This window comes from Heloderma suspectum, chromosome 3 (assembly GCF_057233095.1).
Source record: "Heloderma suspectum isolate Gila_16-S chromosome 3, 16-S_ref, whole genome shotgun sequence".
In the NCBI taxonomy this organism is placed as follows: domain Eukaryota; kingdom Metazoa; phylum Chordata; class Lepidosauria; order Squamata; family Helodermatidae; genus Heloderma; species Heloderma suspectum.
The window spans coordinates 64525334-64538158 of record NC_139460.1 but is presented as its reverse complement, the minus strand read 5'-3'; the positions used below and the strand labels follow the sequence as shown (position 1 = coordinate 64538158).

General features: G+C 45.2%; 1 protein-coding gene across 2 annotated transcripts in view; it reads right to left on the bottom strand.

Moving 5' to 3' along the window:
* The window catches only part of IGSF3 (immunoglobulin superfamily member 3), a 157751-nt gene that overhangs the window by 2390 nt on the left and 142536 nt on the right, over positions 1-12825 (bottom strand). The window contains exons 8-11 of one of the 2 annotated variants that reach the window (XM_084843465.1): positions 8886-9296; positions 5571-5978; positions 1691-2116; positions 28-492 (exon numbers count right to left, since the gene is read on the bottom strand). In XM_084843465.1, the coding sequence (XP_084699591.1) occupies positions 242-492; positions 1691-2116; positions 5571-5978; positions 8886-9296 (1496 nt within the window). In that variant the 3' untranslated portion in view covers positions 28-241. The remainder of the gene's footprint in view (positions 1-27; positions 493-1690; positions 2117-5570; positions 5979-8885; positions 9297-12825) is intronic. The other variant, XM_084843463.1, reaches the window with a different exon arrangement.

Genomic DNA, 12825 nt, shown 5'->3' with positions numbered 1-12825 from the left:
GGGGGAGAAAGAAAATCCACTATATACAGTGAGAGCATGGACCTTCCACCACCCCTTAGCCATTGGCTGGGTCTTCACAGGCATTCTGGGGTGCTCGAGCTCCTCTAGCCCCAAACAATGACAGGAACACCATAGCGGAGCTGAGTTGGGATCCAAAAAGTACAGATGCTGAATAAAAAGACAACAAAACACACTTCCTTTGGGTTCCAGGTGCATCTTCACCTCTTTAGGTCACTCCCGTTTAATCTATAGTCCCTGGGTGGATGCTGAGAACAGGAGGCTCCAGACAAGTGGGCGAGTAGTTTAGGTGCGGCTCTTTGATCCATAGCAAGGGGACCCCATTCTTGCCTTCGGAATTTTTGCTGGAGTTTCTGCTTTTGAATCGCACCAGCAGAATGGTGATGATGAGGATGCCAAAGATGGGGAAGGGATAAAAGAACACGAAGTAGAACAGGGAGTCGTTCGAACAGATGACAGACTGCAGAGAGGAACCTACAAAAGTTGTAAGGGGCAAAGATAAACATCCAGAGCAACAAACTTTATTTCCTGTGCACACTAGCCTAACAATCACCACACAAAGAAGCAACAGCCCATACGCAGCTAGGGCCAGGCCTGTGTGTGTGCAGTAACGCAGCTGCCTAAGCCAGAAGACTTTGCACATTATTTATTTTCATAATTTTGCAAAAGGTTGCCTCTTGGATCTTATGCCTCAGACACTAAAGATGTCTTTGGCTGACCTAGAATATGGGCTATGGAATGACACCAAATGGGAGTGAATGTTTGAATCTCTGCCTTATAAAAAGTCCTCAATCCTTCCTCCTCCACTTACTCTCTTAAAAAAACAACACAGTCTTTGAGCAAGGGCTATCACCCATCATAGACACAAATCTGAGCCCAGAGCTTTTGGGGAACAAGGATAGTATCATGACTGTCATGCCTGGAATCAGTTCCTGACTAGCGCACAAAGGGAGAGATCATCCTAGGTTCTGGGAGTCCTTGACCCTCATTGCAAATTGACCGAAGGCTTCTGGCTGTTCTGTTCTAGGAATATAGCAGGTATAACGTTGGCTAAAGACTAAAGCTAGTGGCTCCCAGAGATTCTCTTTCAATCCAACTGAATGCAAATTTCTGCCAACTGCTTCAGGAAAAATCTAAGCCTCGTTTCAAGGTTACCCAGAGTGACATGACTGCTACTTTCCTGTGAGTTGCTCCTATGCTGCACCCAGTAAAATCTGCAATTTCCACCCATTTTGCTTGGATGGCTAATACGGTTAGGATGGTTCTATACTAGCAACATACAGCATGGCATATGTAATTTGTGATGAACCATAAAACATGGGCGAAGGTTGCAGATATTACTGGGAGTAGTGGGAGCAGCCAAGGGATGGTGGCAACATACAAACAAAGATGTCCTTTAAGAATGAGAAGGGAGATCCAGCTAAGTACTAGCTTTTTTGATCATATTGTTGAGAAGAGTGGATGGTGTCAGAGTTTGTAACAGTGGGCACCTCTCAACAGCGTATATGGCCTGGCTTGCATATGAATTTTGAAATTCCATGATCCATCCCATTAGCAAATATCCTGGGAACATTTCAGCTGATTTAGCACCCCCCCACCCCCACATGCATTACCACTGACCCTGTTACATGTCCCACTCACCTCCCCCAAAGAATGCTCACCATCACCTCACCTGTGTCTTGCACATAAACTGCTATGGGGCCAGAATCGTCCTCAGCCAGTTTGTACCACACTCCCCTGGGGTTAGGCAGCCATTCTTCCACCCGGCATGAGTAATTGCCAGTATCTGTAGCACCTGCCTGCAACACAGTCAATCGATAAAACGTGGCCGAGAGCCTCTGAAAGCGCAGTCTGCCTTCCCAGAGGCTGGCTTCTCGGCCGAAGATGAAATCCTGGCCAACTCGTAACAAGGGCTCCCTCTCTTCGCTGTCCTTGCGACCAGCATTCCCGTCTCTCTCTTTGGTCTTCACAATGAACCATGTCACAGCAAAGCGGGAATCCCGGCTGGAGAGGGACAGGATGCTGCAATCCAAATGGAAATGCCCCTGCTCTGGCACGGTGAGGTTGGCCATTGTTGTATCTACTTGCAATGTAGCATCTGAAGGGTTTGGAAACATGTACCAAGATCAATTAGCTTCTTTTCATTGCACAGACACAAATGCACAAACAGACATGTGGCTTTTGCAGACGGCATGAATATGACTAAAATAGGAGTTGCCCTAGGGTGTCTCCCTTTGGAAAAAAAAGCTCCCTGAAATGTGACTAGCACAAAACACAGGTTGCCTGCAAGGGCTCTTCCTTGTCCTAAGCGTGGGGGCTGGGAGATCAGAAGAAAAATGGGAAAGAGAAGGCTGTAGGGATGCAGTGCAGACTTTTCGGTCGTCAAGGAGGTGACTGCAGGGAAACCAAGTGTTGGAGTGCACAGCCTCTTTTATTGCACTGATTGGAACAAGCTGGTGTTGAATTGACAGCCCAGCCTCTGTCCCAATCAAGACACTGGCTAGGAAGGACAGGAAGATGCTCATGCTCCTGGGTGGGTGGCCTTGTTTTGCACTCCAAGAACCACCATTAAAAAGTGTTGCTGACTGTGTAACTTGGTGATTCTCTCCCTCCTGTTGGAAGGGCTGGTGTTTGCATTACTGGAAGGGCATGGTTGCTATCCTCTAGTAATGTTCAAATGAAGGAGATCATGACTAAGGGGCAGACAAGGTGGGTGCTTCCCATACTACTCATCCCATGCAAACTCCACCATTACTGGAGCAGTGTAGAATGGAGCCACAGGGAGCAGAAGTGATGTCACTCCTGTGACATAAGACCTGGCACCACAATACAGCCAAAGCATTTTCTTGGCTCGCTGATAACACTCAGCATGTTCTAAATGTGACCAGTGACATGCTGGGTCCTGCCTAACACATAGTAACCAGTACAGCAAGAGAGAGGAAAATGGTGCATTGGTATTATTTGCTCCAACACACGGGGGGGGGGGGGGGGAGAGATATTTGAATGTTCTTTGTAATCTCATGGTAATAGTTATCCATCCATATTGTGCTTATGAGAGAACAAAAGCACTTTGCTGCATAATTAAGAATGCAACCAACTGTATATTAAACACCTCATTCAGTCTTTTCTCTCTTCATGGCCCCCATCTCACTGGCCTCAAGGATGGTAAATTTAATCAACAGTCCCAAAGGGTGTTTTTGGAAGAAGGGAAGAATTCACAGAACTAAATGAAAAGGACAAAGGATTTGCTGAAGTACAGAGACATTCATTATTGTTTAATCTTGTTAGTGAGTCAACAAGCTTGTGGGATTTTTAAGACCTAAATTATGGATTCCCACTCCTCCTTCCCATTCTGCACAACAGTAGCTGTAAGGTTTCCACCTCAGATTAGTCTGTTTCGTCTATCTTGAGGCTGCTAACAGGCCATCTGAGAACGTTCAGCCCAAAAGGAGAATCTGGAAGCTTAGCTCTAATGTGTGCAGACTTCACAATGATTATTGCCTGGAGGCATTCTTTCCCTAGAGAACCTAGATGTTTCTTCTACACCCAGAACAATTGGGGAAAAGTTTCTCTAGCAAAGATGTCATGGATAAGATTTTCATTCTCCCAGGAACTGGCTTGTTCTTCAGAGTGCAAGTCCTGCCCACAAGAATTATAGTTCTGCTAAATCTTATTCCGTCTGCTGATATTTGCAAACTATAGTATGGGCATTCCACAGGCATAAATCCTGCTGAAGCACATAGGTTCTATGTGTAGTAACTAAGCAGATGCACTGATCTGAAGAGTATTTCACAGACCAAATTTCACCCTTTCATTCCTGCTACAAGTCACAAGCCATAGTTGAAAATGTACAGCCCTAATTTAAGTACTTCAAAGCCACATATCTAGCTGTTAAAAATCTCTTTTGTAGTTTCATTTTACCGAATTTAAAATGTTTCCATCATGGAAAGTGGTGTTGTCAGTATTTTACTGTCAAACTTTCCACATGGAGGTCTCACCAGTCATTTATCTCATTTAGAGCTGTATTCTCTCCTTGCTTTGCATGTCTTATGAACTCTAGATTAAATCTTTAACCTGAACATCCAAGAAAGCTTCCAAACCATACAATTACCTCCCATTAAGTGTATACACAACATCACAACAAAGGTGAATTTGTAAATAGAAAGCTATTTTATAACCATACTTCTAAGTCATTTAAATACATTAAATCAAAACAAGATAAGCTTATTTTCAAAACACGCCTAAGCTTCATTTGTCCTTGGCCAACCTCTGGGGTCAGGGACATAGAGACCTTGGTGGAAAAGCTGGCAGACTCTCTCTCAGTACTGGAGAAGAGATAGTAAATGCCAAAATCATAACGGAGAGTCTCTGTGTCTTGAATATTACTGTACCCTCCCTTCCACATAAAAAAAGAAAACACTGCAGAGTCCTTGGGAAGGTAGCCAAATTATTGCTATTACCAGCTCCATCCCAGTAGCTTAGCTGCACATGGCATGGGATGGGGAAATGAAGCTAAAAACATGAAGGCAACATATTGGCCACATAGTCCCTCTATCTGCCAACTTCCAGGATGAGTGCCGATACTTATGTAGCTAAAATGGCACTACTAATGTACGAGAGAGGTACCAGCATGCTCAGGGAAATTCTGAGATTTGTGGAAGTACATATAATTTAAAAGTGGGGATTATTATTATTGTTGTTGCTGCTGTTGTTATTATTATATTTATTTATATCCCGCCTTTTCCCCAATACTGGGACTCAAGGTGGCTTTACAACATTAAAATTTGTATAATTAAAACAGAAGTATACAAAAGTTAAAATATAACTAAATCATCAATAGCATTAAAATTGTATAAAATATAAAAATGTTAAAAGACAACAAGAAATATAACCATAGTATCCATCTGTCATATTCTCATAGGTCCAGACTAGCTATCCCCAAAGGGCTGCTGGAACAAAAAAGTTTTTGCATGCCTGTGAAAGCTTATCAAGGAGGGTGCCGCTCTCACCTCCCTGGGAAGGGAGTTCCAGAGCCTTGGGGCAGCCAAGTGGGAAAAAACACCACATGTGCAATCACCAGAAAGAAAGGGAAAGGAGCAAGGAGAGAATACAGGCACAGCCATCCCTCCTCAGGTGGGTTTTCCCACTCTGGAAAAGCCTCCATACCTGAGAAGGGGAAGCTCTGAAGGTATGGAACAGGCTGGCTGCCAGGTGCCCCAATGTATGCCTTCAAAGGCTCCCCACTTTGTTGCAGGCCCTTGCTTGTAAGAGTTTAATGCCCTTCCTTGGCTTCTCCCCATTTCAACGGTATCTAGAATGAGCAACTGCTGGCTCAGTATTCCAAACTAGGGGGGAAACATTTATTTGCTCAACCTAGCAGCTGCTTAGACAGCCAGGTAACTTGTTTGTCACTGAACGGTAAGTGCATATTTTAGTTGGCAATCTCACAGCAAGTTATCTCACAGGGCTAAGTTGCAGTGAGCAGTAATTGAGCTTCTCTGTCTCACTCTCTCCAGTGGTGGTCCAAAGCCTCAGGTACATAATCACTTTACCTGGCTGTTTCACCATAATTGTCGTCAGCCCAGACAGGTCTTCTGCCCGTTTGTACCATGTATTTGTGGGATTCAGTAGCCACTCCTCCACCAGACAATCATAGGTCCCACTATCCTCCACAGTCATGTTCTGGATGGTGAGCAGATACAGGCCCGGAGAAGGGCTTTCTAAGCGCAGCCTGCTTTTCAGATCATTCAGTGCTGCCAGCTCTCCATACAACAGGGTGGCTTGGCGGGTCAGCTTTAGAACAGCTTCTTTCTCTGGGTGGCCAGATTTCCACACATACCATTCCACAGACAACTGGGAAGCACGGCTGCTCCAGTTGGTGACCAGACACTCTAATGTCACCCATTCATTCTCTAGAATTGTGAGGTTCTTCTGGCTCTGGTTCACTTCCAAGAGGTTATCTAGGAAAAAGACAAGAAACTAATAATCAACTGACAACACAACAGGACCAAAACAGCAGTCTTCCTTTTCTAGTTTTGGTTTTGTGTATTGTATCTGTTTTTCTTCGTGTTAAATATAAATCACTCCAGCGCAGGGTCACTGGGTTACTCTGTATTTTGCACGTTGTTTAGCATGGTGCTGGAATCTGAAGAACCTTTAGGGATTTCCTTCCACGCATGCAGTCGGAAAGATGCTATAGGCAATGTGGGAGCTTATACAATGAGTGCAAGGGGTGCAGGCATGTTGCAGACACAGCATCAACTAAGAAGATTTAGGGACTGCAAATGTACCAACCAGACTATCTGGAGCAGCACTAGTGATTAAGAACGTTCCTTATAGCTGGTGTTAACAGGACATAACTTCCTCCAGAATGGATGCCTGGAGCTCTGTTAGTTTAATATCATGTTATTTATTTCATGTTAATTATGTGATTTATTGTTATTGTGTATGATGTTTTTTAGAATTTGTTTGCTGTTTGGAGTGCCTCCACTGGAGGGGGAAAACGGGGTAGATATTCTAGTTTAAATAAAATTTTATATTGATTTAGTGTGATTTGTTCTACAATGTTAACTGGATACCAGTGGGACTTCTTGGATACACAGCTGGCTCTGGAGCAAGGTGCCTGCAACAGGGCCTCTCCCTCAGTGAGTCTACCTTATTACTACCATTGCCACCAGCCGCTATTGCTCCTCATCTTCTTCCTCATCGTAGCTACCACATGCTTGCTTGACAGGCAGAGAACTAGTGAGCAAGTAGGCAGTGGAATCTACCGCTCCTCCTCACCACCACCACCACCGTTGTCTGGCTCGGAACAAGAGGCAAGCGAACTAGCAGGTTGTAATGGTGAAGAGGACGAGCAGCTCCAGGGGGCTCTTGTTAGTGGGCCCCTGCTGGGATGTGCGTCTTTGAGAGGAGCCCAACCTTGCCTACCCTTGATGCCAGCCCTGCCTGGATAGCATGGTTCTGACTTACTGAATACGGCATATAGCCTGTTCCTATATCACTGAGGTTCAAAGGACTTTCCATGTTAAATGCAAGGACCGAAATGTAAAACATCATGGCTTACTTCACACATGTGACAGCACCAAATACCGCTTGAAGCTCTCAACACAGCATTTTCAACATCTGCTACTGGTGACTAGCCCAATCTTACTGTATCCTCTGGGGTTGTATGGCACACACAGAAACGGACACTATGCAGCCTAGGCGTTCAGCTCCTAGCCTGACTTTTGGGATACTTTCCCCTGTACTTCAGTAATAATAGGGATGGTGATTATTTTTCAAAGGTGAAGAAGCAAGCACCCCTCTTCCTGTGTCAAACTTGTGGGACACTGTTAATTCCCTACTCTGCTGGAATGGATAGAAAAAAGCAACTTGTCCTTCAAGGACAGAATGGTTAGATGCCCACAAACTTTCTAGAGCAGTGCATAGTTGCTGGAAATTGCCAGCTCTCCCAGATTTTGTCCTATAATAGACTTCACCTTTCTTCTGCCTCTCTATTTGTTGACTGGCAGTTCATTGATTTATTCAACACTTCCTTACTTCCTCCACTTTCTATTGTTTCCTGTCAAGGAAACAACTGCCCCTCAAATGCAAGCTTTCGTCTTCATTAAAGGACTCAGCAAACAGTTTGCTGTTTGTTGCTTCATAAAGGCTCTCAAAAACAGCTTTCAAGAGAACCCTGGGCCATGAAAATCTATACCAGCCTTCCTCAACCTGGTGGCCTCCAGGTGTGTTAGACTACAACTCTCATCATCTCCAGTCAGCCATACTGGGAGTTGTAGTCCAACACTTCGGGAGGGCACTGGGTTGAGGATGGTTGGTCTAGACTCCTGCAATTAGAAACAGAAGCATTCTCGTGAACTTTCTACACAAAGGTTCATAGGGTTTCTCCATGAACTGCAGTCCACAAGCCACACTGCCTGCTGTGACCTGAAGCATTTGTCTGTGTGGCAGAAATGGGAAATCCTGGACTGTGGACTGGCTGCTGCAGTCCAAATATGCAGGAAAAAAATGTGATGTGGATATGACAATTGCCCAAGTCATAGTGTCCTTCCTTTCCCCCAGATCTGCTCTCCTGGATTTCCAGTGGCCTACTAAAGAATAGAAATGGGGCTGCAGTGGAGCTCCTGTGTGGATGCATCCTGAGATCTACCATCCAGTAGGCCAGGATATATGGACAGGATGGGAATAGAAGCTTAACTTCCATTTGACAGGCTGAAGAAGAGAGTGACCTGGCTCATATCGCATGGCTACACAGGGTTTAAACAAACCCTGGGTAGCTGTGAACGAGCAAGAGTGAGTGAGCAAGTGTGCGTGCTGGATCCTGGATGGCTGTCTGCTCCTGCTGAGCTAAACAATCCACGGACACTCTCGACTCTGCACTGTTGTCTGTGACATCCGAACCCAGAATTGTGGGTTGTTGAGGGAGAACAGCCCACACATGTGACCCAAGAACAAACCAAGTGCTGCAAGTGTGGGTTGTTCCTCCCTCAACAACCCACAATGTCTCGCTTAGGACATCACGGACAACAACCCAGGGATGGAGTGACTCTTAGGTTGTTTAGTTCAGTGGGAGTCAGTGGGTGACTGGGGGCCAGTACCCTTGCTCACTTTTGCTTCATTTGCAATGTGCGAACCAGACCATGGTGTGCAGGCAGGAAGTTGTAGATGGTAGTAGTCAAGAAACAGGGCATTAGATGATGGGCACAATGTTGGACATGAAACGTTCCCTTGAAACAACTGACTCAATTCCAGAGCAAATGTTTGCTGCAATCAAAGAGGAATTTGGTGAGATCTGGCCCTTCAAAACACAGACGCTGCCCCCTGCCCCCACTCCCCGGTTGGTCCCATGCCTGCACTGTTACCTGGCAACTTGACAGTGACTTCAGTCCGACCTGAGACTTCCTCAGCAAGCTTATACCAGGCATGGTTGGGGTTGAGAAGCCACTCCTCCACGTGGCAATAATAGCTGCCGCTGTCGCTGACCTGGGCCCTCTGGACCGTGAGGCTGAAGAGCCCTCCGGACAGTGACCTCTCAAACTGCAGCCTCCCCTTCAGCCCCTCCTCCTCTGCATAGGTGCCATACTCAAACACAGAGCTGTGGGTGGTCTTCAGGATGAGCTTCCCATCCGTGTCAGAGGGTTTGTGGACATACCACAGGACAGCAAAATGAGAGTCTGGGCTAGTCTGAGATTTCACAGAGCAGTTCAGGGGGATGGGCCTGCTCTCCACTAGGGTGATGCTCCGCTTTGATTTGCTCACCTGCAATTTTGTCACTGCGGGGGGAAGTGGGGGAAAGAAAGGAGAGAAAAGCATGGACCAGTTAAAGTGACAACTACAAAAATTTACATTTCTTTAACCCAGGAAGCAATTGGTTTATTTTTATTCATTACCTTGTTCATTCTACCCTAAATATAAAAAGCCTTTGCACACGTGCAGAGTGCCTTTCCTTCTCACCTGCGTTAAGAAAGCCAGCCTATACATGTCTGGGAATATTTTATGGTATCCATATCTATTTATACATAGCTTCCTATCTATAGTGACTCTCTTTATGTCAGTCACCTAAACCTTGGCAAGCCCTACCTCCAATTAAGCCTTCCGAGTGTCAAATCCTTGAGCTTCACTTTTGCTTTGTTTCTGCATCTTGCCCATTTGTGTGTTTCCTCAGACCCATTTGTATCTTCATCCCAGTCCTCTAACACTCAGGTTATCCATTTTGGCTTTGGAATGTGGTAACTGGGAACTGCCTACTGCATTTAGCCAACTTACTTCTGCTCTGAGTCTGTAAGGCCAAGTTTCTCTCCACATTTTGGTGCTCAGCCCTATTTAAACTTACACACCTGAGCTTTTCTCAGCAGACAGTCTTATAGTCACAAAAGGTGATCCGCTAGAAGACACCACTTTATATATTTTGTATTTCTTTCTTAAGACAAAAGGTGAGTTAATTAGATGCTGTTTTACCAGAGCTCTTTTCCTTTTTTTTCAGCTTGCTTCAGCCTTTGCTTACACGTTCAAGGGGTTACTCAAATAGAATGTGGAGTTATTTGGATTGTTATCCCAGGATAACTGATAATATAAACAAACTTTACAGTGACATTTGCATTTCAGGGGATAATGAAGAAAATTGGAGACCCATATATAACCCCCACCCCAGCAAATACCTGGAACAGTCTTCCCAAACCTGGTGCCCTCTAGATGTTTTGGATTACAGCCCCCATCAGCCACAGCCAGCATGGTCAGTGGTCAGGGATGATGGAAGTTGTAGCCCAAATTTCTGGAGGGCTCCAGATTGGTATATTCTCGGTCAGCCTTCCCAATCAATTTTATAAACTTGATTGGTTTATAAAATAAGCCTTCCCCATTGCTACTTCCAATTTAAAAAACAAAAACAAAGAATACCTACAGTAGCATAACAACATGCAATACACTGCAGGTACTAACTCACTTGTGCCTGTTCCTAAAGTGCTCTTTAGAGCAAGAGACACTGTAAAAAACGAAAACATAAGTTTCTTTAGAGTGGCACAGCCCCATGGAGTTGTACTCCTAGAAAGGCAAAAACGTTAATATAATGTGGTTTGTTCTCTCTCTCTCTCTCTCTCTCCCTCTCCCTCTCTCTCTCTCTCTCACACACACACACACACAGTTTGACATACATGTATTCCTGTCTATTTTTAACACAATGGAGGGTGTCCCCCCTGGAGTCTTGCTCTGTCCCTCAGGCTGCTTTGGAGCGAATAGAAAAAAGGATATGCACAAAACGTTCTGAAAGAAAAGAGGCAGTTCTCATGACAATAGGACTTTACCATTCTAATACATCTTGCAAGGTTTATGCATCCTGACAACACATTAAGAAGTTCCCCTGGAGCCTATATTGCCGCTGGCTTTAATCAGTATGCTAATAAAGACTAGATAGCTGTGCTATGCAATGACATGACATATAAGAGGAAAGGAGCCCTCATCTCTTCTCTCTAGGGAGCTTGTTTTAATAGGGAGGCTTAGGCTCATACTGCTGAGTAGATACTTTCCACCTTATTAATTTTAGGAGAATAACTTCAGCCACTAAGAGGAGACAACGTGACCCAGTGCACCTTCCTGGCTGGTTCCAAGAAGAAAAAGGTTATTTCATGTCTCTGCCTGTGCTTGGAGTCCTTGGGATGAAAAAGCCACAAGGGAAGGGGACCAATTCACAGAAATCCCACTCCTCCCACTGCTGCCCCTCCCCCTCCCCGGCTAACAGTTTATTTTTAATTGGTACCGGATTATTTTCTGGCACTGTTGCTAAGGAAACCTAAGTTGCTATAGCAACTGTATATGCTAAATGGGCAGCCTATATCTGTTAATAAAGTACCACACACAGGCGTTATGCCTGTTCACACATGGGCACACTGAGCATATTATTTGTCCCTCTTGTGCTGGGAATATGCGGCAACTGCACCTTGTGGCACAAAGGAGTGTTCAAGATTCCTTTCCCCCACCCAGGTTTTATTTGCCTAAGCTCTATGTTATGATAGGTTGGGAAAATGGGGGGACTATTTGTATCTGCCACTTTGTCTTGGCAGTCTCTTGTTGAGCGTGTGTCCCATGTGTATGCACATGCTGGCCAGAGACTGAACCTACGATTCTATAACTTGCACCAAATTGTGATTGCCGTTGATGCACAAAGCTAAACCATTTGCTTTGCACCACCATGTGGGCCTACATTGCAAAGCCTAGACAAAATTGGTTTTCAATTATAGAGAAGAAGCTATAAAAACAACCTTGCAAATCATAGAATAATAGAACAGTAGGGCTGGAAGGGGCCTACAAGGCCATCGAGTCCAACCCCCTGCTCAATGCAGGAATCCAAGTCAGAGCATCCCTAACACATGGCTGTCCAGCCTCGTCTTGAATGCCTCCAGTGTGGGAGAGCCCACTACTTGCCTAGGTAAATGGTTCCATTGTCGTATTGCTCTAATAGTCAGGAAGTTTTTCCTCATGTTCAGCCGGAATCTGGCTTCCTGTAACTTGAGCCCATTATTCCGTGTCCTGAACGCTGGGATGATCGAGAAGAGATCCTGGCCTTCCTGTCTGTGACAGCCTTTCAAGTACTTGAAGAGCGCTATCATGTCTCCCCTCCGTCTTCTCTTCTCAAGGATAAGCATGCCCAGTTCTTTCAGCCTCTCTTCATAGGGCTTTGTTTCCACTCCAGTCCCCTGATCATCTTTGTTGCCCTCCTCTGAACCCTCTCCAGTTTGTCTGCATCCTTCTTAAAGTGTGGTGCCCAGAACTGGACACGGTACTCCAGATGAGGCCTAACCAGTGCTGAGTAGAGGGGAACTAGTACTTCCTGGAATTTGGAAGCGATGCTTCTAGTAATGCAGCCCAAGATAGCACTGGCCTTTTTTGCAGCCACATCACATTGTTGGCTCATATTCAGCTCGTGATGGACAACAATTCCAAGATCCTTCTCGCTTGTAGTGTTGTCGAGCCACATATCCCCCATCTTGTAACTGTGCGTTTGGGTTTTTTTTCCTAGGTGCAGAACTTGGCATTTATCCCGATTAAATGTCATTCTGTTGTTTTCTGCCCAGCACTCCAGTCTATCAAGATCCCTCTGAATTTTGTTTCTGTCTTCCTGGGTATTAGCTATCCTGCCCAATTTTGTGTCATGTACAAATTGGATCAGCATTCCCTGCACCTCCTCCTCCAAGTCATTAATAAAAATGTTGACGAGCACTGGGCCCAGGACTGAGCCCTGTGGTACCCCGCTCGTTACCTCTCCCCAGTTTGAGAAGATCCCATTGAGAAGCACTCTTTGAGTCTGAT